General features: G+C 40.9%; 1 protein-coding gene across 1 annotated transcript; it reads left to right on the plus strand.

Moving 5' to 3' along the window:
* Positions 1–1,648: 1,648 nt before the first annotated feature.
* On the plus strand, positions 1,649–22,857 carry slc1a7b (solute carrier family 1 member 7b; the record flags this gene model as incomplete). The annotated part of the gene is made up of 11 exons (XM_083671732.1): positions 1,649–1,789; positions 11,530–11,609; positions 15,858–16,073; positions 18,462–18,504; positions 18,638–18,863; positions 19,023–19,122; positions 19,356–19,589; positions 20,146–20,340; positions 21,562–21,696; positions 22,239–22,338; positions 22,591–22,857. 11 exons carry the CDS (start codon positions 1,649–1,651, stop codon positions 22,855–22,857), a joined length of 1,737 nt encoding a protein of 578 aa, XP_083527858.1.
* Between the last annotated feature and the right edge of the window lie 55 nt (positions 22,858–22,912).

Here is a 22,912-nt window from a genome sequence, read left to right on the forward strand (position 1 = left end):
AATGTGAGTCACCTCCCCCAGAATGGCACAGTCATGGTGACAGACTTTGGAGGACAATGCGACCTGAATCATACAAGTTTTGGGTCAGTGAAAGATTAAAGCTCCTAGCTCTCTGTGTAAAAAACAAATACATGCAGACACAACTGTTACGAAGCTTAACTTGAATTAATACACTGCACTGACTATCTTTGACCTGACTGTGCCAGTGCATGGACGGTGGCGTGGTAAACATTTGATCTTAAAGCTCCCTTAGAGACAGGCTGACATGGGAAGTGACTAAATAAAGCATAAAAGGAAGTGTAGAGGGGGATTTTTTAGTACAAAGAAAAGGTCTCACAACACGTACTGGCCAAGAACAGGGGTGCGTTTCACAATTAGTTAAAACCACTGAGCCTGTACTGAGCGCTACTGGGAACTATTGTAGGAGAGCACTGCTCAATGACAAAACTGAAACTAGCTCTGACTTGTTTTTTTTATTTATCTGTTGACAGTTCTGATTGTCCAACCAACTGTATTTCTGCTAATCACCCTGTGTATTCTCATGAGCTGTCAAGGAAATTTAAGCATACATTACTGGGAATGGTTATGAACTGTGAAGCCCAAACTCACACTACAAGCATGTCATATCAGAGTGGCAGGAAATCTCTGATTTTTAGATTATTTTTTTACATGTTACATAGCTGTACATAATGTGTTGTTTTGGATATGTTGCATTTCTCATCTATGGCATTCAAGCACTTGTATCCCTTTACTCCAGTACTAGTATGAGATTATGTGTAACTTTGGGATAAATGTCAAGTCTCATCATAAATCATCTGCAGTGAAAAAAAGTATATTCTGCTCATCTTCAAACTGATTGGATGATGACAGAATTACACAAGGTACAAGACATGCGTTGAAATGAATTACTTCTCGAGAGAAATGTAATCGTCTACATGTGATTTTAGATTCGGGATGATTTTCTAAATGAGCAGAGAGTAAAAATTTTGCGATTTAGCCATAGAGCGAAACCTCATATTATGCTATACATACGTAGATGGGTGCATTAGACGCTCTGTAACCCATACAGCAAATATGAATGAAACATGTAATCTCTGAAATGATAGCATCATGTCACATGAAAGGTTTGTAAACAAAGCAAATTTATGCCATTATGGGTTTTCATCTCAATTAGCCCAATTCAACAGGCTGGACTGCTGCAAGCCCTCTCTGTAAACTTGCTGGTTACCCATGTCCAATTGTTCATGGCTCCTTAATCCAGCCTCAGCCCCCTGTAATACAGTGCCACTCTAACAGGATTGGTGATGTTAACCGTAAGGACCCCACTGCCAGCTGTCACAGCCCCCTGGCGGCTGGGCTGGGTACGGTGGTGATGGAGGGGAGGGTTTGGGCTCTGATGCGTGGAGCAGGGAGGGAGGGGATGCCTGGAAAGTGTGATGATCTTCTTAGTCCAGTGCAGATCGCCACGCAGAGAGAGCCAGTCCACACTCAGTCCAAAAGAGTGTGAAAGGATCTCACATCGCCTCTCATCCATTCCTATTCTTTTCTATTCTCTCTCTTTCTTACTCCCTCTCTTCTCATCCTCCCTCCTGGATTTGAGCTGGACACATTTATGGGTTGCTGATACCACACAGACAGTGGATTCGTGATGGCAGTGGCTTTGGATGCAGTGTGGGTGAGGGTGAAGAATGTGTGCAAACAGAACGGACTCCTCATTCTGTCGGTGCTGGCTGTCGTCATAGGGTGCCTGCTGGGGTTCTTCCTACGGACAAAACGCCTCACAGAGCAGGTCAGTTACCACCCTCCCTGTGATGATGTTGTCTACAACCCCCACCCTACCCTCCCCAAACACCTGTGACCTACCATGGTTTCCCTGATCTAAATAACAGTTTTAAATACTGTACTGTAGGTCCCCATCTCCTAAAACGTTGTGGTCACAAATGTGATCTCTGTCCCAATACATAGTTGTATCTACAACACATGTCTTCTCACCCTGGCCCTCTATGACCAACCATCCATACTGGACAAGGTTGCGCACCACTGATAGTGAGAGTGGCACAATCAACTAAAAATGGAAATCAACCTATCTATCTCTTGACTCTGCTATGTTGGGCTTAAGTTGTTTCTTTTCATCTGTGCACATTTTCATTTCACATATAGGAGTTGCAAGGAGAAAGATTCACTGTAATTTTGTGTTAGTTTTGTTTTTTTAAATTAGATTTTTATCATTTATCCACGTAACGTTTTATGTATAGTATAGGTGTGTTCCGTCACATCATTTGTGTAGGCATATGAGAGCTGTCAATGTCTAGTATTGATTCTAGACTTTGCAACAATTACTATGACATTAAAGTAGATATTCTCAGCTTTTATTTGAGTATTTGTGTACATTGGTTTCAGCATTCAGAAATTACTTTTTTTAAATTACTTTTTATGCATAGTCTCCCTATTTTAGGGTACCCAAACGTAATGGGACAAATGTCCAATGTCCAATGATCAAATGTCCAAATTAAGCACTCATATTTAGTATTTGGTTGACAATCCTTTGCATGCAATAACTGCCTGAAGTCTGCAACCCATTGACCCCACCAGATGCTGGGTATCTTCTCTAGTGATGCTCTGCCAGGTCTGGACTGCAGCCATCTTCAGTTGTTGTTTGTTTTGAGGTCCTTTTGTCTAAAATCATATTATCAGGAAATGAAATGCATGTTCAAGTGGATTTAAATCAGATTGACTTGGCCAGTCAAGACCTTTCCACTTGTTGGCCCTGAAAAACTCCCTAGTTCCTATGGTAGTATGTTTTGGGTCATTGTCTTACTGTATGATGAAGCGCCATCCAATGAATTTGGAGGCATTTGCTTGCACTCGAGCAGACAAGATGTTTCTGTACACTTCAGAATACATTCTGCTGCTGCCGTCAGCACTGTTACAATCATCAATTAAGGCAAGTTAGCTAGTTCTGGTAGCAGCTATACATGCCCAAACCTAACACCCCCTGCACCATGTTTCGCAGATGTAAATCTGTAAATCTTTGGCAGATCCTTTTTTCTCCAAACTTTCCTCTTGCTATCATTCTGGTACATGATAATATTATAATATTAATCTTATCTGTCCACAATACCTTTTTCCAGATCTTTTTCCAGACCTACTTTTTCCTTTTAGGTACTTTTTAGCAAACTGTAACCTGACCATCCTTTTTGAGGATAACTAGTGGTTTGCACCTTACAGTGAAGCATCGGAAGTTTGGCTGGTGACGTATTCTGCTGATAGTGGTAGTCTCTGGCACATTCACACCTACCTCCTGGAGAGTGTTCCTGATCTGTGGGGCAGTTGTTGTTGTTTTTTTTCTTAATTATGCTGAGTATTTTTCGGTCATCCACTGTGGAAGTCTTTCTTGGCCTACCAGCCCGTTTGCGATTGTTGTTGCTGATTTTTCAGCCTTATAATGGCTTCCTTGACATCCATTGATACCTCTTTGGTCCTCATGTTGACACTAAAGGCAGACTCCAAAAGCAAATACAAAGCCTATTCTAATCAATACTAGACATTGACAGCTCTCTTATGCCTGCACAAATGATGTGACGGAACACACCTGACTTACCAGAAACACTTGTTAAGCCAATTGTCCCATTACTTGTGGGTACCATAAAATAGGGGGACTATGCATACAACTTGTTGTAATTTGTGAATGGTGAAACCAATATGTATGTATGGGGTAATTGTTTAATTTAAAATCCAAAACGTTTGAAGAAAAAATCCTTCACTGTCCCATTACTTACGCAGGGCACTGTATATCCTTCAATATTGCTTGCAACCCCCAGTCATAACCATAACTGCCACTTTGGTTTAATCTTACTTCAGTTGCCTTCATTTTGTTTTCCTTCCTGAATGGTTATTAGAACTGTAGGCCTACTTCTAGTCCCTGGCAATAGTGGACAATATTTAACGTAAAAAGAAATGCATAGGAAAGTCAGGACGCGGGATCATTGTTGAGCGTATGAACCTGTTGAGACTGCGATGCGCACAGTTCCAATGATCAGTGGAAGTTATCATGCGTGGGGGTAGCTTTACATAGGCCTATTGTATGCTCGTTTATATTATCTCCCCTCCCAATATTACCATGGATTGAAGAAGTGGAATTTGACAACTTTCAGGATGTCCATTTCTTAGTTTGTGCGTAAAGGCTCTCCAAACATATTTACTATTAAGTAGGTATGCATATTTCTTTTTTTGATTTGATACCTTATCAAAGACATGCACGGTTGCATTATTAATTACTATTATTATTACAGTAATTGGCACAGAGCGTGGAGTCTACGATTTATGTCACATTGGTCATTCGATGTTTTAGGGAATATAGCCTACATAATTTCATAATGTAAGGATATACACTAGGCATACTTCCATATATTTTGTAGAGGATGTATTGGTGGTACGAGGGATTATCCCCAACAACTGCTGTGCCCGTTATGATCAAATAAGTGTCTAATTTCGCCTATTGGTAATTATTGAACATGGAATGGATAATTGTCATACTCCCATTGCCAACCCTCTGAACATTGCCATTTACTGCCCCGCTGTGGCAGACGCAATTTGCAGTGACACCAAATTACGAAAACGGTCTTTGCACATGGTTTTAATGGTGCCCAGCACTCTTTTTGCGGAAGCAAAAGGCAACATATACAAAGTTATACAGACACAAAAGACACAATACAGCATATAACATAAGAGTATATCGATTGATTGGTCAAAACAGTGCAAAGCGCATATAATAGTTGCTCCTAGACTGGGTTGGTTTTGCATTTTTCCATGCAATGGTTAATGCTGGGATTAAAAGGGGGTATACTATCATGGATCCTTGCCTAGAGGCAACTTCACAAATCAGGATGTTGGAGACAGCACAATAGGTCTTCGTAGTTGGAGGGAGATGACATTCAAATCTTCCCCCTCCAAAGGCAGGCTTATAGGGTGAAGAATGGGTTGCCAAATCCTAGTTTTAGAGATGTAGACATGCAGCTTTATTTATTCTTCCCAGATTTAGGAAGCTGCTCTGACACTGGTTAACTAACTGGATCACTGAAACAATCCCTCCCCTAATTTTAGTTGGATTTGGAAAATCTGGTCCAAAGGTTGCAAGAATGTGTCTCCCAAAAGCAAGCAGCAGAATTCAGATACCAGTGTGGCATTTAGCCTCACCATTGTATATTCTCTATGGAGAAGGTCCCATGAGCCTGTTCTTTTACATCATTTCTCTTTGACTAAATCTCTGTCATATTCTCAAATAGGCCTAAAAATAGCCAGCAGGCCTTTACTCTGGCAATGAAGGATTACCATCCATCCAATCAAACAAATGCTCTCAGTAATTGTACATTAACCAAGAGTGCCTCTTAGCCCTCCATATTAAAAGAAACATTGGAGATGGAAGCCTCTGTGTTTTCAAACCAAATTGGAGTGGGCTTTAGGTATTTTAGTTGAGTTGGGGGCTGGAGAGGTAGAGGAAGGATACTGACAGTAACATGACAATGTGAAGGGGTTAAGTAAAAATAAAAAGTATTTATTTTTCAAGGGCGACCTGGCCAAGAGAGCAGCTCATAGTCAGTTGCAGACTGTCCTTAACTCAGACAACACAACAATATAACAAAGGATAGAAGGGAGACAGGTCCCTTCATGTGTCAATCAGCATACAACTCATAAGATAATCAGCATGATTAAAATAAGACATATACATTATTCAATTTTAAGCATTGTCATTTGCTTTGATTTATAAGTGACTTATTTTCATGTGCAACCATTGTATTTTATTACAACAGTGCCTTGTGAATGGTTTATGGCCTGTGGCATTCAGTGAAGATGAAACAGTACACTTCAAATCAAAAATAGAATGTGTGAGGCAGACCTTTGCGGTTATTCTGACTGAGTAAAATTCAGTGCATTCCAGGCTCCCTAAACAGACACAAACTCTTAGGTAAAAAGCAAGATAAGGAAGCTATATGAATATAATTACTAAATTCAGTTCAAGAAAATACACTAGGGATGGTCATACACTGGGGATCTAAGTAATCATTGCTGCCTCATCATAACACCACCTATTCATCCACTTGGCTAATTCACTTGTTAGTACTGAAATTGCACACATCTGTCTCATAAAACTAATGTTCAGGTGAGGGTGGGGGGCAATGGTTGTCACATACAACAAATTCAACTCAAGTCTGAATAAAAGCACATCCAGACTTCTCCTTACTCTGCAGTAAGGACACACTGTGTCTGAACATCATCGAAACTAAGGGAATGTAGAATGGAGGATGGGGTAGGAGATGGATGACAACAGATTTGACCCAACCTCAGTTTGTCTGGAATCTAGATCAGAGAAACCAAGAGGACTGTAGCCTCTCTATCCTATCAGCCAGGCTGGATTGAGGTAGAGTGCAAATAACGAGTGAGTGGAGAAGTGTTCAAGGAAGTTTCTGTGTTGCCTTCTTGTATTAAAGGCACTTTAGAAATGAAAGAGAATTAGAGCTTCCATACTCACTGACAGTTTGCATTAATCTAATTATTATCAGAGTATATCACCACCTGCTTGGACTGCAGTGTGAGGAAAAAAACTGCTTGTGTAACCTACAGTGATGATCAGTCACAACAACTGTTCTGTATTTGCATCCAACAAGCAGTTTAAAATAAACACTCATGCTAAAGTACAGTATGTGGAGATTGCTATACGCTACAGGATGTGGCATGGGAAATGGAAAAATTGTTGGGGAGCCAACATCTGACTTTGGGGATTGTTTAGGAATGGGTTTTAGTTTCTATTTTCAAGTTTGTCCCTATACAGAAGCCACTCTGATTTAAAAGCTGCAATGGGGCCAACCACAACACAATATTTTGTCCTTGAGCATCCACAGCATCCACAGCATCCAGCCCCTCCACTACCACCACCAACACACACTCTTACCCTTGGAGCTGTCTCTGTGGGTTGTTGTTTCCCCTTGAAATATAATTGCTGGAACATGGTTATGTACTGTTGAGGCTAGCAAACTCTCTCACCTTGGTTCAATCGGTTACCAAATTCAACGTTGCACTGATTTAAAACTGACTGAGATGATTTTCCATGAAGTCCATTTATATCAGAAAATAATCTACTTCGGCACATGGGACACATCATTGTTTTGAAGAGTTGAATGCTCTTTCTGAGTAAAAAGACAGGCCCAGATAGTTGATTACTGATTGTATTCAATGTGCACAGCACTGATGTGCCCGTTCGAGATTTGCAGTACAGATTATGTATCCCTTGTCTGGGTGCCAAGAATTCTGCTTTAACCAACTTGTCAATGTCTTGCCAAAAAATATGTAGCATTGTTAAGACAGTCAGGTTCCTAGCTAATGCTGTACATCCTAAATTAAGGCATTTAACACCGTGGACCATATTGTGTTGGTGCAAAGGTTGAAATGTTGTGGAATTACTGGTCATGCTCTTGATTGGTTTATAAATTACCTATCAAATCGTACAATCGTACAGTGTGTAATGGCGGACAAGTCTATAGAGTTGTGCTCAGGTGTGCCGCAAGGTTCTATTTTAGGCCCATTGTTGTTCATTTTGTATGTCAACAACATTGGGAGACATATTGTCTCAGCAGATGTTAATTTTTTGCAGATGATACTATTCTTTATTCAAGTGGTAGCAGCTTGGCTTCAGCTTTTGAAAAAGCACAAAGAGCTTTTAACACCATTCAACAGAATTTGTATGATTTGAAGCTTTGAATTTGGTTAAAACAAAATGCATGGTATTTTCAAATGCCAAACATTTTGATAATCATGTCATTGCTACATTGGACGGACATACAATAGAGCAAGTCAAAGTGTACAAATATCTGGGAGCTTGGGTGGAGGACAAGCTGAGCTTCACTGTGAGAACTTAATAAGGAATCTCAAGCTGAGAATAGGTTTTCATTACCGGCATAAGGCTTGTTGGTAAGGAGCTGGTACGGTGTACATTCCTGTCAGTCTTGGATTTTAGTGATATTGTATATATGCAGGCCTCAACCACTACCCTGAGGGCACTTGATTCAGTATATCATGCGGTCCTCAGGTTCATTACTAACCACAAACGTCTGACACATCATTGTGATATCTATAGTGCTGTTGGCTGGTCGTCATTGACTCTGCGTTGGCTCAAACATTGGTATACTCTTGATTTATAAGGCCATACTGGGTAAAATGCCATTTTAACTCTGTTCCTTTTTGATTAGGTCAGAAAATAAATCAGTTACGGTCTCACTCACACTTGCTTTTAACGGTCCCAAAAATAAGAATAGGTCATGGTAGAAATAATTTTAGCTACTCGGCTCCATGGTCCTGTAATTCTCTCCAGAACAACTTGATCATCTAGTCATTTTGGTGAGTTTAAACACTTGGTCGATGCAAATATCACAGATGTGTGACAGCTGTTTTTAGTTACGTTTGTGTTTTTATATGTAACTGTTGTACTGTATATGTGTCCATAGTTTGTTCAATGTTGTGTCTGTGCATGTAAATTGTTTTGTCTGAAACTTTGTTCCCCCTGCTGCTGTTGAAACAAGTCTCTTAATGATACTAACCTGTATAAATAAAGATTAATTAACTAATTAATTAATTTACATTTATTTAAAAAAAAACATATTTAATGCATCTTGAAACATGGTCCAGTTTGTTTGAGTTGTTGTCCTATTTCTTCTTCTCATTCACATCTTGAAAAAATACACTTTATTCCACACATTACAATGAGAGAGGAGGAGGATGCTTGGTGTGGTAGGACCTGTGCTCCTTCACACTGAGGACTTGTAATGCTACAGTATATTAGTGGCCAGAGATGTTGTTCAGTGTGACTCTGGCTCTCCTTGTTGTGTCACACTTGGCTAAAAACGAGTCCTGTCAAACGCTGGCTGCCAACTTAACTGGTCCTTTTGCAATAGCTGCAGTTGTTCCTCATGCCATAGACACAGACACAGACACAGTCACACATACATGCACACACATGCACGCACACAAACACATCACACATAAACATCCTTCCAAACACACATACGCCGGCCGTACGCAAGTGCTGATCCTGCTCTTAAACTGCGAACTAAGCTCTCTCTGCTTAATGCCATACAGAAAAGCTCTTTAGCTGTCATTATCATGTACCAGCCTCTCTCTTCCCCTCTATGCATTTCTCTCTTACACTCCCCTTTCTCTGTCTCTTTCATTCACTTTCATCCTTTCCGTTTATACACTCTCTTATTATTCCCGTCTTTTATCCCTGCCATTTTTCTTTTGCACAACAGTACCTCTATAATTTCTGTTTATATCACCCTCTTATTCTCCTTTTCCCTCTGTTACACATCCCATCACACCTTTCTGTCTTCAATCATTCACCCTCACCTCAGTTTTAGAATGGGGCTCCAGCAAGCATGTCACACATCAGGCCACGCTTACCTGTTTCCTTGCTTTAGTTTTCTAGTTTGCTGTCTCTGTCTCTCTCTCTCTCACTCTCTCTCTCTCTCACTCACTCTCTCTCTTTTTTGTGCTCAGAAGATAGCTAGCTATAGCTCTGAGCTCTAAAATGGATTACCGCCCATCGACTCCCGTAGCAAACTCCCTTTGCCGTGCCACCAAAGTGATAGCTTAAGGGAAAGAAGCTTTTTCAAAGTTTTTGACAAACTGCCAACTCTGACTGGTAACATGGAGGGGGGAGGGCAGGGGGACAGGAGGAGAGGCACTGGGGTGTTGGGAGTTTTAGGATGTGTGGATACGGTTTTATGTGTTGCGTGTTGCAATTACTCTAGAGTATAGTTAATTAGTTTAGCTTAGTCCACTCTACTAGCCCTCACTGTCAGATCTCTTCTTCAATGTTAATTGCCGGCCTGAATTATCCCTCTGTGGTATCAGCAGTGGAATAATGCTCTGTCTGGCACTTACAGTGTAGCAACTGTTTCATCAGTTAGAAGAAAAACATTAGACAGCTCTGGATGTTAAACAAAATACAACCAGCACATGTACTCCATGTACATGTACTCCACATGTACACACATCCATATATAGTATACATCCATGTAAACCTGACGTAATAGCTGTTGATTATTGACTAGACTGACTCTTTCCATAGTAGGGTATTTCCATAGTCACTGCTAGAAATCATCTACAGTAGGTTATATATTTCCCTGGGATAAAAGAGACGTGGGGGAGGTGGGTTTCGGTTGGTCTTCTAATGAACCCTTCTCACAGAAGGTCAAAAAGGTGCTCTTGGGCAGAATAATCTGAGCTGTGTTTATCTTAAACAAAATGTGACTCCCTACTCACACATAAATTCAAGAATGCTTCATTATCTAAACCTAAAGATTTTCCTCAAACCTTCTTGTTGCTCAATATGCAAATATATGTTTTAAAATGTAGTGCTTGTGTTTTATGATCTAAATGTGTCGGAAACTTTGTGTGCTGCTATTGTCTTGCAAAATAGATTGTTAATCTTAATGAGACTAACCTGGTAAAATAAAAAAATATGTCAGAATGATAAACTCCTACAACGTCCATAGTGCTTTGCGCACGTAGTACTAAGATGCTTACACTCGCTGACATCAGTGAACACAAGTGATAGATGAATGAGCTAGTGCGGTGCTAATGGATGAAAACAAACCAGACAGTAGCTAATTCGGGAACGATAACCTCACTCCTCCCGAAAGCTCCTTGTAGTTTTCAAAAAAACATGTGATTACCCCCAAATACATCACTCAGGGTAAAATCCTCTAACTAGTGCTACGTAATCTTTGATCTACAGAACACATAAGGAAGCTGTTTTCACATGCCCATACGTTCTTATGGTGATGTAGACAACGATTTTGAGGTCAAAAATCGGTGAAATGTCCCTTTAACCACTTGAAGTTAAAGCCTTATACTGTCCAACCGCCGTGCAAGTCATTGCTAACATGCTTCGTGGAAACGGTGAAGATTAACCTGTTACTGTTATCTTCACACAGAGGTAACGCGTAAACATCTGTATGTTTTCTCGGTATGTTATTATACGTAAACATCTTTACGTATACTGATTGCCCACACGTAAATATATTTACGTTTTCTAGGCTCATGACTTTACGTAAAATATCATACGAATGATTGATGAGATCACGCTGGAATAGAGGACAACTGTGTCTTATTTAGCAGTGGAGCTTGCAGTAATAATTGCAGAATTTGTTATTTCATTATTTCACAGTATGTGGCATTAGCATGCTAACAGTTTGGAACAGTCCATATGTAACTGGGTTAAATTTAACTCACTCCTCAAGGTTAACATCGGGTGTTTCAAATGCGGTGTTTGCAATACAGAGGATTCGCGATTGGGACTCAGTGCCCGCAAGTGATTTTATTGAGAAATCCATTTTCCAGTCTCCATTTGGAGTTGTTCCTTCCTGATGACACGATCAAAATGTTGCTCTTCTTCCCTAGCCGTGTGTACACCCAGTTACACATATCCCCCTGTCTCCTGTCAGCGTCAGTAATGCTTGTTTGTTTCCTACACAGGAGGTTAAATATTTCCAGTTCCCTGGAGAGCTGTTGATGAGGATGTTGAAGATGCTCATCCTTCCTCTCGTCGTGTCCAGGTACAGTCAGCTCTCTTTTTGTGTTGTAGAAATGATACTCGTCTTCAAAGGCCATTTATAGAAACCCTAGCATAACCCTAACAATTCTAATGAGTCTCTCCACATCAAAGGCAGGAAAATCAGAGCTGATCCTTACTCTTTGTTGGCCTTCAAGAATTTGAATAAAAACACTGAAAAATAAAGAAAGGACTGGACGGTTTAAGAATAAAGACACACATTTATTCCCAAGTACATCATGAGGAAGTGGACTCTACACAAGTGGTCACATGACCAACTAACACAACATTATGTTATATCTGACTCCAAAATGTATTTTATGGTTAATAATGATTGATAATGATTTTCTCATCCCTGTGTGATAGACACTCGATCATATTGGATCCTAGATTCAACTCTGTGATAATCTGGTCATGATTATGTTGTGCTGTTTTAACAGAACCTTTATCTACTGCACAACATCACATTAATACTCCTAGGAAGAATGAGAATAGAGTATGAACAAATTAAACCAATTTAACAGTTTCAAAGTAACATATAACTGCAGTAAACAAATGGAAGTTTAACCATACATTTAACGCTATGTGTGTCAAGGACCCAAAGGATACCCTGAGAAACAGAAAATCTTGCTGTACTTTTCCTTAAATACCATCCCAACAATAGGAGATTGATCAGAGACATTGATGGGAGAGGCCTGTTGACCTATACTATATACATTACAATAGCAAAGGAATTGACGACAGGCAAGGCGCGATTTCTTCAGGATGTCCACCAGGCATGCTCATTCAACTGTAAATAGGTGTTCCGCGCTGAGAGTGAGGGGGAATTGATCACCATTCACAATGGGAGATCAGCCACATTTAAACACATGTAAATCATATAGTTGGAGCCACCAAATCCATCTACACTTCTCTATGTGCAGGATGACTTGATTTGACTTAAGTTACCTTTTTGGTTGTCTCGACCTGTGGAATGGAGGTGTGACGTTGCCTGATTAGGAAGAAGAGTGTCCTTTGATGTGCTTTGGCACAGGATTTGATTACTTTGTCTTATGATGACTGTTGGATAGATGATTCACTTACTTGAACAAGTCGCTTTGGATAAAAGCATCTGCTAAATGCCATAAATGTAAATGGATTGAGTGTGATAAATGAGCTATGAGCTATGCATATATCTTATTCATGTCTGTAGAGCTCTAGAGACAGAGATAATGAAATAGGGCAAATAGGACAAAATACAGTACAGTACAATATAATACAATACAACACAATACAATACACGACACAGACAGAAGCATAACTGAAGCTGGTCAATCCATTAAGCCTTGGCATGAAATATATGTAATCATTTTCTCAGCTGTATGTCGTCTTGTGTGAATGGGATTATGCTCCCTCCCCCAGATGTCCTCTTTCTCTTTTCTTCCTAATACATTCCTAACACCATTCATATTTCCACAACTTTCATCAAGGTAAGGACAATGCCGGTGAACTCGGTTCTAAACAGGCCAACTTTGTATTTCTTGACATTTGTAATGCTCGCAACACAGCTCTTGCCCTTGGCCTCTTGCCAACAACATACCTCCCCACAACCCTCTTCTTTTTCCACTCTGTTTAGGGAGAATTGTTGTATTTACTCTTAGAAAAAAACACTCTTTCTTTTATCGGAGAGCACTCATGCATGTTGTATCTGCTAGTGCTGTGTAGAAAGCACAATAATAGGAGAGAATGGTAAGGATTTGTCAACCACACAGTAGTGCTTAAAGCATGTTCAATGTTCAATGCCATTTCAGGCTTTTATTGGCTTAGCTCTCTACCTTTGTGTCAATGTTCTCATCAACCATAACAGCTGTTCATTACCTGTTAATCCTGTCATTATGACTGACACCTGAGAGGTGGGACATTTGACAAAGCAGGAGATACTATAGTGTAAATCAACCCAACCACCTATTAATGCGCTTTATTTTACTGGCAGGAAGGAGACAGGATCAGCAACTGCCATTCCCTGTTCATATTTGCTTCTCTTGTGTTGTTTTGCAAACATGGGCTAAGGGTTTAAAATAATTCTGTATTCAGACGTCTTCTTGTGCATAATCTGAAATACTTCCCTTCCTCCTGGAGAAGGATGTCAAAGCAATACTACACCAAAATCAAATGGCAAGGCATACATTTTTGTGAGCATAGTGCAGCCTATCATTATTAGATATAGGCAATATTATTACAAATGACTGACCATTTATTCAGGAAATATTGCGCTGGGATGAAAATGGTGAATTGGAGCAACTATACATCATCTATACAGATCACAGATTTTCATGCATTACAATCATGATAATAAATCAAAAGTGAATTATGATATACTCAGTTTCAATTATTTTCCAGCAATTATTGAGTGTTCTGAAACTTTATTTAGAGCAATTATGATGGAGGCTACTGGGTCTATAAATGAGAAAATGGTAGAAGCTTGAGTACAACAGCCTTTTTCTCTCCTGGCTTAAACCATCATACAATCTTAATTGTGTGACCTCCAAATACTGTGAGTTGCTGAGATACACACAGTGACGCACTTTATCTCAGCATATTTTATGTAGATGGTTCAGCCTGTGACCTTTATCAAAATATCTGTCCTTTCTACAAACATGTTTTAGAAAGTCTTTTCAGAATATAACAAAGAAGGTCTTTTCAGAAGGTCTTTAGAGTCGTTTTTTTTGAGAGAGTCCTTGGGAATTGTGGCTTCCAGTAAACAACTATTCTATTTTCAGCTGGGGTATGTTGTTGCTCTCTCAAGTTTTTATTTCTGTTGATTATTAATGTTGTATTTGATTCTTACTAGAACAATAATTGAGCATTGAATGAAGGATAATAAATTATCCATTTGATTCATCCCAATTGATGAGACACTGGTGTCACATTCTTTATTTCAAGTGAAAAAGTGGATTCCTACACTATGATCGGGGGAGAAACTCTTATCCACATTTGAGGCACCAAACAGGATGGCCATATGACTGTTTTTAAAGCTATGTTTTCAGAGGTACATAGTACAGTAATATTACTGAGCCAGATTGTCTCTGTGGTTCAATGTGAGCAGCATTGGTAATAAATAGGAGCTTAGACTTTTCTGTGGCTCCATAGAGAGAAGAGCAGTGCATGGTGTTTCTTTCAATTTGGAGGTAGCCAATGTACAGCCAATGTAACCGTAGATAATGAGTACTCTTGTTGTACTCTTGCATAGTATAGCGTCATCAACTCCCAGTATCCTGTCCCTATTATAATAGATGGAAGTGACCTCTTGTGGCCCCACCACTGGTTGGCATAGCCTCACATTCATTTAACTTTAAAACCGAACTCCACTATAAGTAAAATAACATTTCCAGCACTGAAAAGATATTCATGCCATATTATCTGGTCTACCAGCTGCTGCATCTATATAAGCTATTGGTGGATTGACAACCAGGTCACCATGCATCAGTCAATGTAGATTAATTGCCAAAATGGAATACTAGATCAATCCCTTCTGTTCTGACATTTTGTCGTAATAAATTGTCCGTAATAAACTACACACTTCACTATGTGTAAAACTACTGGGCCTAACGCAACATTTGTCCTACCTGTGTCTTCAGCTGCTGGCACAAACTAGAGCATGCCTTGCACCTGCACTGACTGAGAGCGGAATTTATCATTGTGAGGAAAAATGTCATTGTCAAGGGTGATTGGATTTTAATATAAGTACACTCATACACTTTGAATGTCAGCTGCCACAAGGGTGGGATCCATCTGCAGAGGATTGCTGTCGTCGCTTAATCCCTCTGCAATAATACTACCCATATCTATACCATACTGTGATGCACTGTGAGGGTGGGTGTGGGTGTATGTTTGTGCCCCACCCCATCACTGGGATACTAGAGGTTACTGTGTTCCTGCTGTCCCTGAATGAGAGCAGTGGGGGATTAGAGTCTTAACTTTACATTCACATGCATATTACAGACACGCATGCACGCACGCACGCACGCAAGAAGTGGGCAACATTTATTTAATTTAACTGAATCTTTTGGGAAACCATACAAGCTTTTATAGGCCTACTTGTGGCTTTATTTTGACTCACATGTTACCATTCCCCATTTCATTCCATGCATAATAATGAGCCCGTCCTACGATTTCTATGTCCACCAGCCTATCCTGATAGAAATAATTCTGTAAACCTTTTGACAGTGTCAGGTAAAATCCATCCTAATTATTGTGTCCCCCTGCCTTTCAGTTTGATGTCAGGACTAGCAGCCCTAGATGCCAAGTGCTCCAGTCGGCTTGGTCTGATCACTGTGTCCTACTATCTGTGGACAACCTTTGTTGCTGTGGTGGTGGGAATCATCATGGTGTCCATCATCCATCCAGGGGGAGCAGCACAGAAGGAGGACTCTGAAGACAGCGGCAAACCCATCATGAGCTCTGCTGATGCCCTCCTAGACCTCATTCGGTAAGATGATCCTCCCACCAGTGAGCTGTTATTCATTCTCACCTCAATCTCTTCTCAATCTCTTCATAGCTGTGTAGCTTCCAATCCTCCCGTCAATGAGATGACATTCTGTCGCCATATGTTGGAGAAATACCACTTGATAGTTTATCCATGAGTTTATAGGCTATTGAATTACTCATGGCTAGACCATGGATACAGTACAGTATGTCGATAAGTCAATATTATGCTTATTTGCTACTGTAGCTCCTTGTTACAACAAAGAAAACATTTCATAAAGGTTAACAGAGCTGCATTAAGCAGTAGAGTATAGTATGCTGTCATGTAAATAATGTATGCTAGCAAGGTGTGGTGAGTGGGATCTGGAGCTGGGTGGTTTAGGGTGCACTTTGTTGTTCAAACGATTGACTGGCTGCATCTAAGAGTCCAAAATACGATTTGAATAAAAGCTAACATTGTTGTTAGGCTAACCAGTGCTACTGTGGTGTTAACAGTTAGCTTATAATATCACAAACCCAGTTTGAAACAGACTTCCATCGGAGTGCCACAGTGCATTTTAACGCATGCGGTACAGGATTTTTCCTGCATGTGCGGAATCTGTAACACAACACAGACTTGTGTAGCTGCCACGTGGCGTAATGAGTACATTTTACATTTGAGTCATTTAGCAGACTCTCTTATCCAGAGCGACTTACAATAAGTACATTTGTCTAAAGTAAGTGAATCAAATATATATATCAGTCATCATAAGCAAAAAATATTCCATAACAATAAGTGCCACAGGCAGTCACAGTGCTAGAGAAAGGAAGACAACAAATGAAAGAGTGATGATTGGGTTGTTACCAGCGCCCTCTCTCTCTAGAAGAAACATACAGTAGGACTAAGAGGGAGCGAGATACTGTCTGTAGGGGGAATCCTTGTGGAGTGGTTAATGGTGAGGTGTGTACATTTGGTATGGGAGAGAATGAAAGAGAGCGAGACAATGATTGATGAAGAGATCAAGAGCCAGATCCCCACATGGCCTGTCGTGTCTCTCGCCTGCCTGTCATTCTGCAAGAGATTATTAGAGGATAATGAACATGACTGTTAATATGCAACAGTGGCATCTCTGCAGTAGAGGTACATGCTTATGCATGTGCATGCACTGCTCCCAATTAATCCTGTAGGGTCTCCTGAGGGGCCATTGGAGAAACACTATACTTTTTGTCCTCTAAATGTACATTTGCATATCTATGTTGTGATCTTGATATGAAGTGAGGTTCCTGAGTGCTCATCTTCAGCTGTGTAATTAGAAGATCACTGCATTGAAAAATGTCACCCTAGGTTTTTACCAACAGAGTAGATGGAGCTCTGACCAAAACCACAAAAACAGCTTATTTGAATTTCTGGGTGAGGGGTGGAACATGGACACATCCCCTCCAGCAGTAACAAAGGATTCTATTAATTTAAAAGTGAGGAGATTTCATCAAAAGCATAACCAAACAATACATAAACTAAAACAAAATGCCAGGGCTGGTGCAGGGAGCGAGGGAAGCACTAAAGCTACCAGTATTTATACTTAGTGCTTCCCTCGCTCCCTGCACCAGCCCTGGCATTTTGTTTTAGTTTTTTTTTACCATCTCTGCAGCACTCCACCAATCAGGCCTTTATGGTAGAGTGGCCAAGCATCTTTCATGCAAAATAATTACATGGAACATACGGTCCAACTTACCATGTAATAACAAGATTGTCTTGTTGATAGTAACTACAGGTAATTACTGGTAGTTACCATGGTTATTACCATGTTATTACAGACTATTCCAAGCTGTTATCTAAAATGCTACCCAAAGCAAAATGTTCCATCAATGAATGCAAGTTGATAGCGCTGAATAGTGCTATTGCAACATGTTTTGTATAGTATTTAATCATGCATTGATGTTTTCTGAAAGCTTACTGTTTGATGCAGTTTCTCCACTCAACAATCAAAAGTGCAACGTTCTGAACAGCTGAACAGTTCTTCAAATACCGTATTCCTGAAATAACATGTTGACATTTGAGAATTTAGCTGATAACTCAGTAATACAACAATGCTGTACAATGCTGTACATTTTTTAAGGTTACATTACATCATTTATTTTCATTGGGTGTTTGTTAATCCAACACAATGAAGTCATTAAATAAACAATCTTGTTGGATCAGTAAAAGTCTTGCAATGGCCCACTTTTTCTTTGTACAGAACTATAATGGAGAATTTTGAGTGAAAAGCCATTTCTGAACCATTTTCTGAACCACTACCGCAGCGTAAGAATCACAATGCTTGTTTTCAACCACCCGTTGTATAAATAGTGAACAATATACACATTATCATGCATTATTATCATTTTTTTATCATATTTTTTCTTTGCCCTCTAGCAACATGTTTCCATCCAACTTGGTTCAAGCTACATTTCAACAGGTGAGCCCCTCCACATAATACACTTTGCTGTATGCCTCTACTGTATGAGATCAAGTTGTAATCTGCTCTCAGTGTCCAAATGTTCTTTTGGTCACTGAATGTCACTGTTCCCTTCTCCATTCCTTGTGAATAGTACCGGACGAGTAGCGTTTCCATTATGAAGCCCAAGCCAACTGTGAGCCTAGCAGAGTCCACCACACGCAGAGCACTCATCTACGGTATCCAGGACGACAACGGAACAGACATCCAGAACTTCTCCCTGGACCTGACCCCACCCCCAGACGTACTCATACGCACAAGGCCGGGAACCAGCGATGGAATGAATGTCCTTGGCATTGTCATCTTCTCAGCCACCATGGGTAAAACTCACACACGCTTCCATGTACTCTCTCTCTTTTTCAAAACACTTTTGCTCAATATGTTCTTTTGGTCCAATTTTAAATATTAAACAGGCCTGAAACACTGTTGAAAAAAATGAACAGCATCATGAGTCTCACACATGGTGTATATGTGTACAGGAATTATGCTTGGAAGGATGGGTCCGAATGGCAGCGCCTTGGTCAACTTCTGCCAGAGCCTGAATGAAGCTGTCCTGAAGATCGTTGCCATCGTCATCTGGTAATGTTTTGAATACACTCTAGATTAGATTAGATTAGATTCAACTTTATTGTCATTGTGCAGAGTACAAGTACAGAGACAACGAAATGCAGTTGATGTGAACATATGGAATAGACTTAACGTTTGATTTGCATCACAGAAATATGAATAACCATATACATCACACCTCATCACCACATCACACATCCTGCATTGCTGTGTGCTTGACCTCTGACCCTGCTGGTCCCGTCTAGGTACTTTCCATTTGGCATTGTATTCCTTGTGGCTGGTAAGATCCTGGAGATGAGCGATCCATCTGCCATGGGGAAGAAGCTGGGGTTCTACGCTATTACTGTGGTATTTGGGCTGATACTGCATGGCCTCTTCATCCTGCCCGCCATGTACTTCTTCATCACCAAGAAGAGTCCCATCGTCTATATCAGGGGCATTCTGCAGGCCCTGCTCATTGCCCTGGCAACTTCCTCTAGGTAAGTTTCAGTGCTGCTACTCTACATAAACAACCCTGTGTTGAAAGAACTACAGCCTTCATGTAGCCTCACACAGAGGTACCAATTTAAGGAATAGTGTGATCGCACTTGAGGGGGAAGCTGGGATTCAAGAGCCAAGGACATTCTGTGTAATTCACTTCCAAGGTTAGGCACATGTTCACAATAATGAGAGTGAGGAGGCATGCTCATTGTTAGCTCTGGTCCAGGGTGTATGTACAATATATGGTGTGTGTGTGCGCGTGTGCGTGCGTACATGCGTTAAGTTAGTTTTGTGAGAATCAGTACACAAGAAAGATACCAAGTTTCATACAGACAGATTGATATATCTGTAGGTGTAGGTTTTATTTTATGGGTTACTACTAATGCAACTTTACAGTTTGTACTGCTGTAATGTACTGTCTTTTTTTCCAGAAGCAGAATATAAGTAAATACAGTAGCAAATGTTTGCTCTATTATGCTGTGATTACTGAATCAGGCCCTAAGTATACTCAGTAATACAATTTCATTGTTTTGTTGTCCTCTGCCCCTACCACAGCTCTGCCACACTGCCTATCACCTTTAAGTGCCTCTTGGAGAACAACCATATCGATCGGCGGATCATCCGCTTTGTGCTTCCTGTCGGTGCCACCATTAACATGGACGGCACTGCCTTGTATGAGGCTGTGGCAGCCATATTTATCGCCCAGGTTAATAACTATGAGCTGGACTTTGGCCAGATCATCACCATCAGGTAAACAGAATTCACTGATTTCACATTATGTAGCCACCAAAAACTGAATAGAATACATGATGTATTTCTATCCAACAGCAGTCTAAAATTCCCTGTTTCTCTCTCATAGTGCTACATGTCCTTTATAATGCCATTAAGGATGGAAATTGCACGCTAATCTCTCTGTTAAAGCCACGTGACTGTGATAAAATGCCATCTCCCAGTCATGTCACAACTCTGCCCCCCACCCCCCACACTCAATGGTGTGGTTAGTAGGGATACTCCATCTGTGTGGCTTTCACACCCTTTCCCCTGTCAAACCCTCAATCCCCCTTCACCCACCTCTCGCCTGCCTGTCATTCTGCAAGAGATTATTAGAGGATAATGAACATGACTGTTAATATGCAACAGTGGCATCTCTGCAGTAGAGGTACATGCATATGCATGTGCATGCACTGCTCCCAATTGATCCTGTAGGGTCTCCTGAGGGGCCATTGGAGAAACAGGCATGAGACAGTGTTACAGAGCACCATGAAATTCTACATTGGATTTGAATGGTTATTTCCTCTACTCTTGCAACCATCCCTTAATAATAGTATCTGCCAGAATTCCTACATCTGTAGAACACCAGCACAGCTCTTTACCTGACACATGGAAGAAGGGGTATGGACAGGAGTGGCAGGGAGGCACGTGTCCCTGGTAGAAGTGGATTTTGCCTGCAGTTTATAAAGCAGTTCTGAACAGATGGGCTATGCATACAGTGGCTGCGAGAGAGCGCTGGAGGGTGCTACACAGGTAGGGTGAGGAAGTACTGGTCCAATGCTCTGATGGTACAGAGAGACGGCCAGAGAAAGTGGTCAGTGATTGGAGAGGCAGGGAAGTGCAACATAATTGAGGATAAAAATAGAATGTCCTTGTGTCTTTCTGTAGAGTTTTTGCTTCCAATCACAGTACATTTCACAAAGCTTTGAGGACTTAAACTACACAACAGATGCATTGGTCTTTGTGTGTGATTTGACTGATTTGCTGTTTTACCATCAAAGCAGGGTAGATGGGTTAGATAAGCTCAAATAGACTCAATGCCTGTTTTCTATGTGTGTTCATGTCAGCCAATGGACCATTTTGATCATTTCCCTATGTAAGTAGCTATGACCATATGGATAAGATGAATCTGTGCATGTTCTCTATGTTCTCCTCCATCTCTCCCTCAATAATGGTGTTTACTCCCTCCATCTTCTCCAGTATCACAGCCACCGCAGCCAGTATTGGTGCAGCAGGGATTCCACAGGCCGGACTGGTTACTATGGTGATAGTGCTAACATCGGTTGGTTTGCCAACAGATGACATCACTCTCATCATTGCCGTGGATTGGGCGTTGTAAGTAACAGGCAGACCCACTTCTTTTATGTCTATTGAATACCTTTTTTTTTTTATGATTATATATGACATAATGCATATTCATTTTGCATTGATCAGGGCTTTTCAACTTCCCTCCTGGGGATATAAAGGGTTGTGTTTTTGTCCAACCCAGCACACTTGTGTGTTTAATCATGTTTCAATCCAGTGCCATACAGTATATCTTTTTGTTTAACCAAGAGCCCATCTGTTGCTCTGAACTAAACGTTTTGTAATGGTTTCCTCAGTCGTACACTCTTTAATTATACTACATCCATCTAGCAGGTGTCATAACACCAAGGTTGACGCGCTGGGTTGTTTTGTGTGGCACGCCGATTGATCATATAGCGAAGAAAAAAACTATTGAATCATTGAACAATCCAAGTTTAATAGAGCTTTATCCCAGTGATGTGGTAATTCACCTATCCACACCTTCTACCTCTTGCCTACATGGCTGTTGACCTATCAATATTGATGTCACAAATGTTGGCACTCTCCTCAACTGCCACTCTTCCTGTTTCCAGGGACAGATTCCGGACCATGGTGAATGTGATGGGGGATGCCTTGGCCACAGGTATTATGGCACATATCTGCAGGAAAGACTTCATAAAGGAAGGAGATGGGGTGAGTTGCCTTACTGGAGCTTCTACCATGATCAAACCTGGTTCCCAAACAATCCATACATTATTTCCCCGGGGATAAAAACCTGTGGCACACACTGATTAAAGTGGCTTCATCTCTGCCTCCCTGTCTCTCCATATTTGTTCTACGCTCTCTCTTTTGCCCTCTCCCTCCCTCTTTCTTCTATTCTCTCAAACCCAATATTTCTCACTTTTTTTCACTTTCTCTCCCTATCTCCCCTCCTCTACTTACCAGGTGCCTCTGATCTGTGAGACCAAGCCCATGATAAACATCCAGCAGCTGATGAACTGTCAAAACAACAACGGTAGTTTCCAGCCTCCTCCTCCAGGGATCAAACCCGAGCACATCCCTCCTGACGTGGCCCGCCTCATGCAGCTGGAGGAGGGGGTCCGGCCTCCACCCCCTCCAGAGAGGAAAAAGCCCCCAGTGCCCCCCAGGCACCTAAAGAAGGACAAGGAACACTGCGCCATTGATATGAATGGCCTGGAGACCAACGTATAGCACCCCCACCCCTCATCTCAGCAGGCCTGAGTCTCACGGTTCACCACAAAGGAAA

This window comes from Argentina silus (genome assembly GCF_951799395.1).
Source record: "Argentina silus genome assembly, chromosome: 6".
In the NCBI taxonomy this organism is placed as follows: Eukaryota; Metazoa; Chordata; class Actinopteri; order Argentiniformes; family Argentinidae; genus Argentina; species Argentina silus.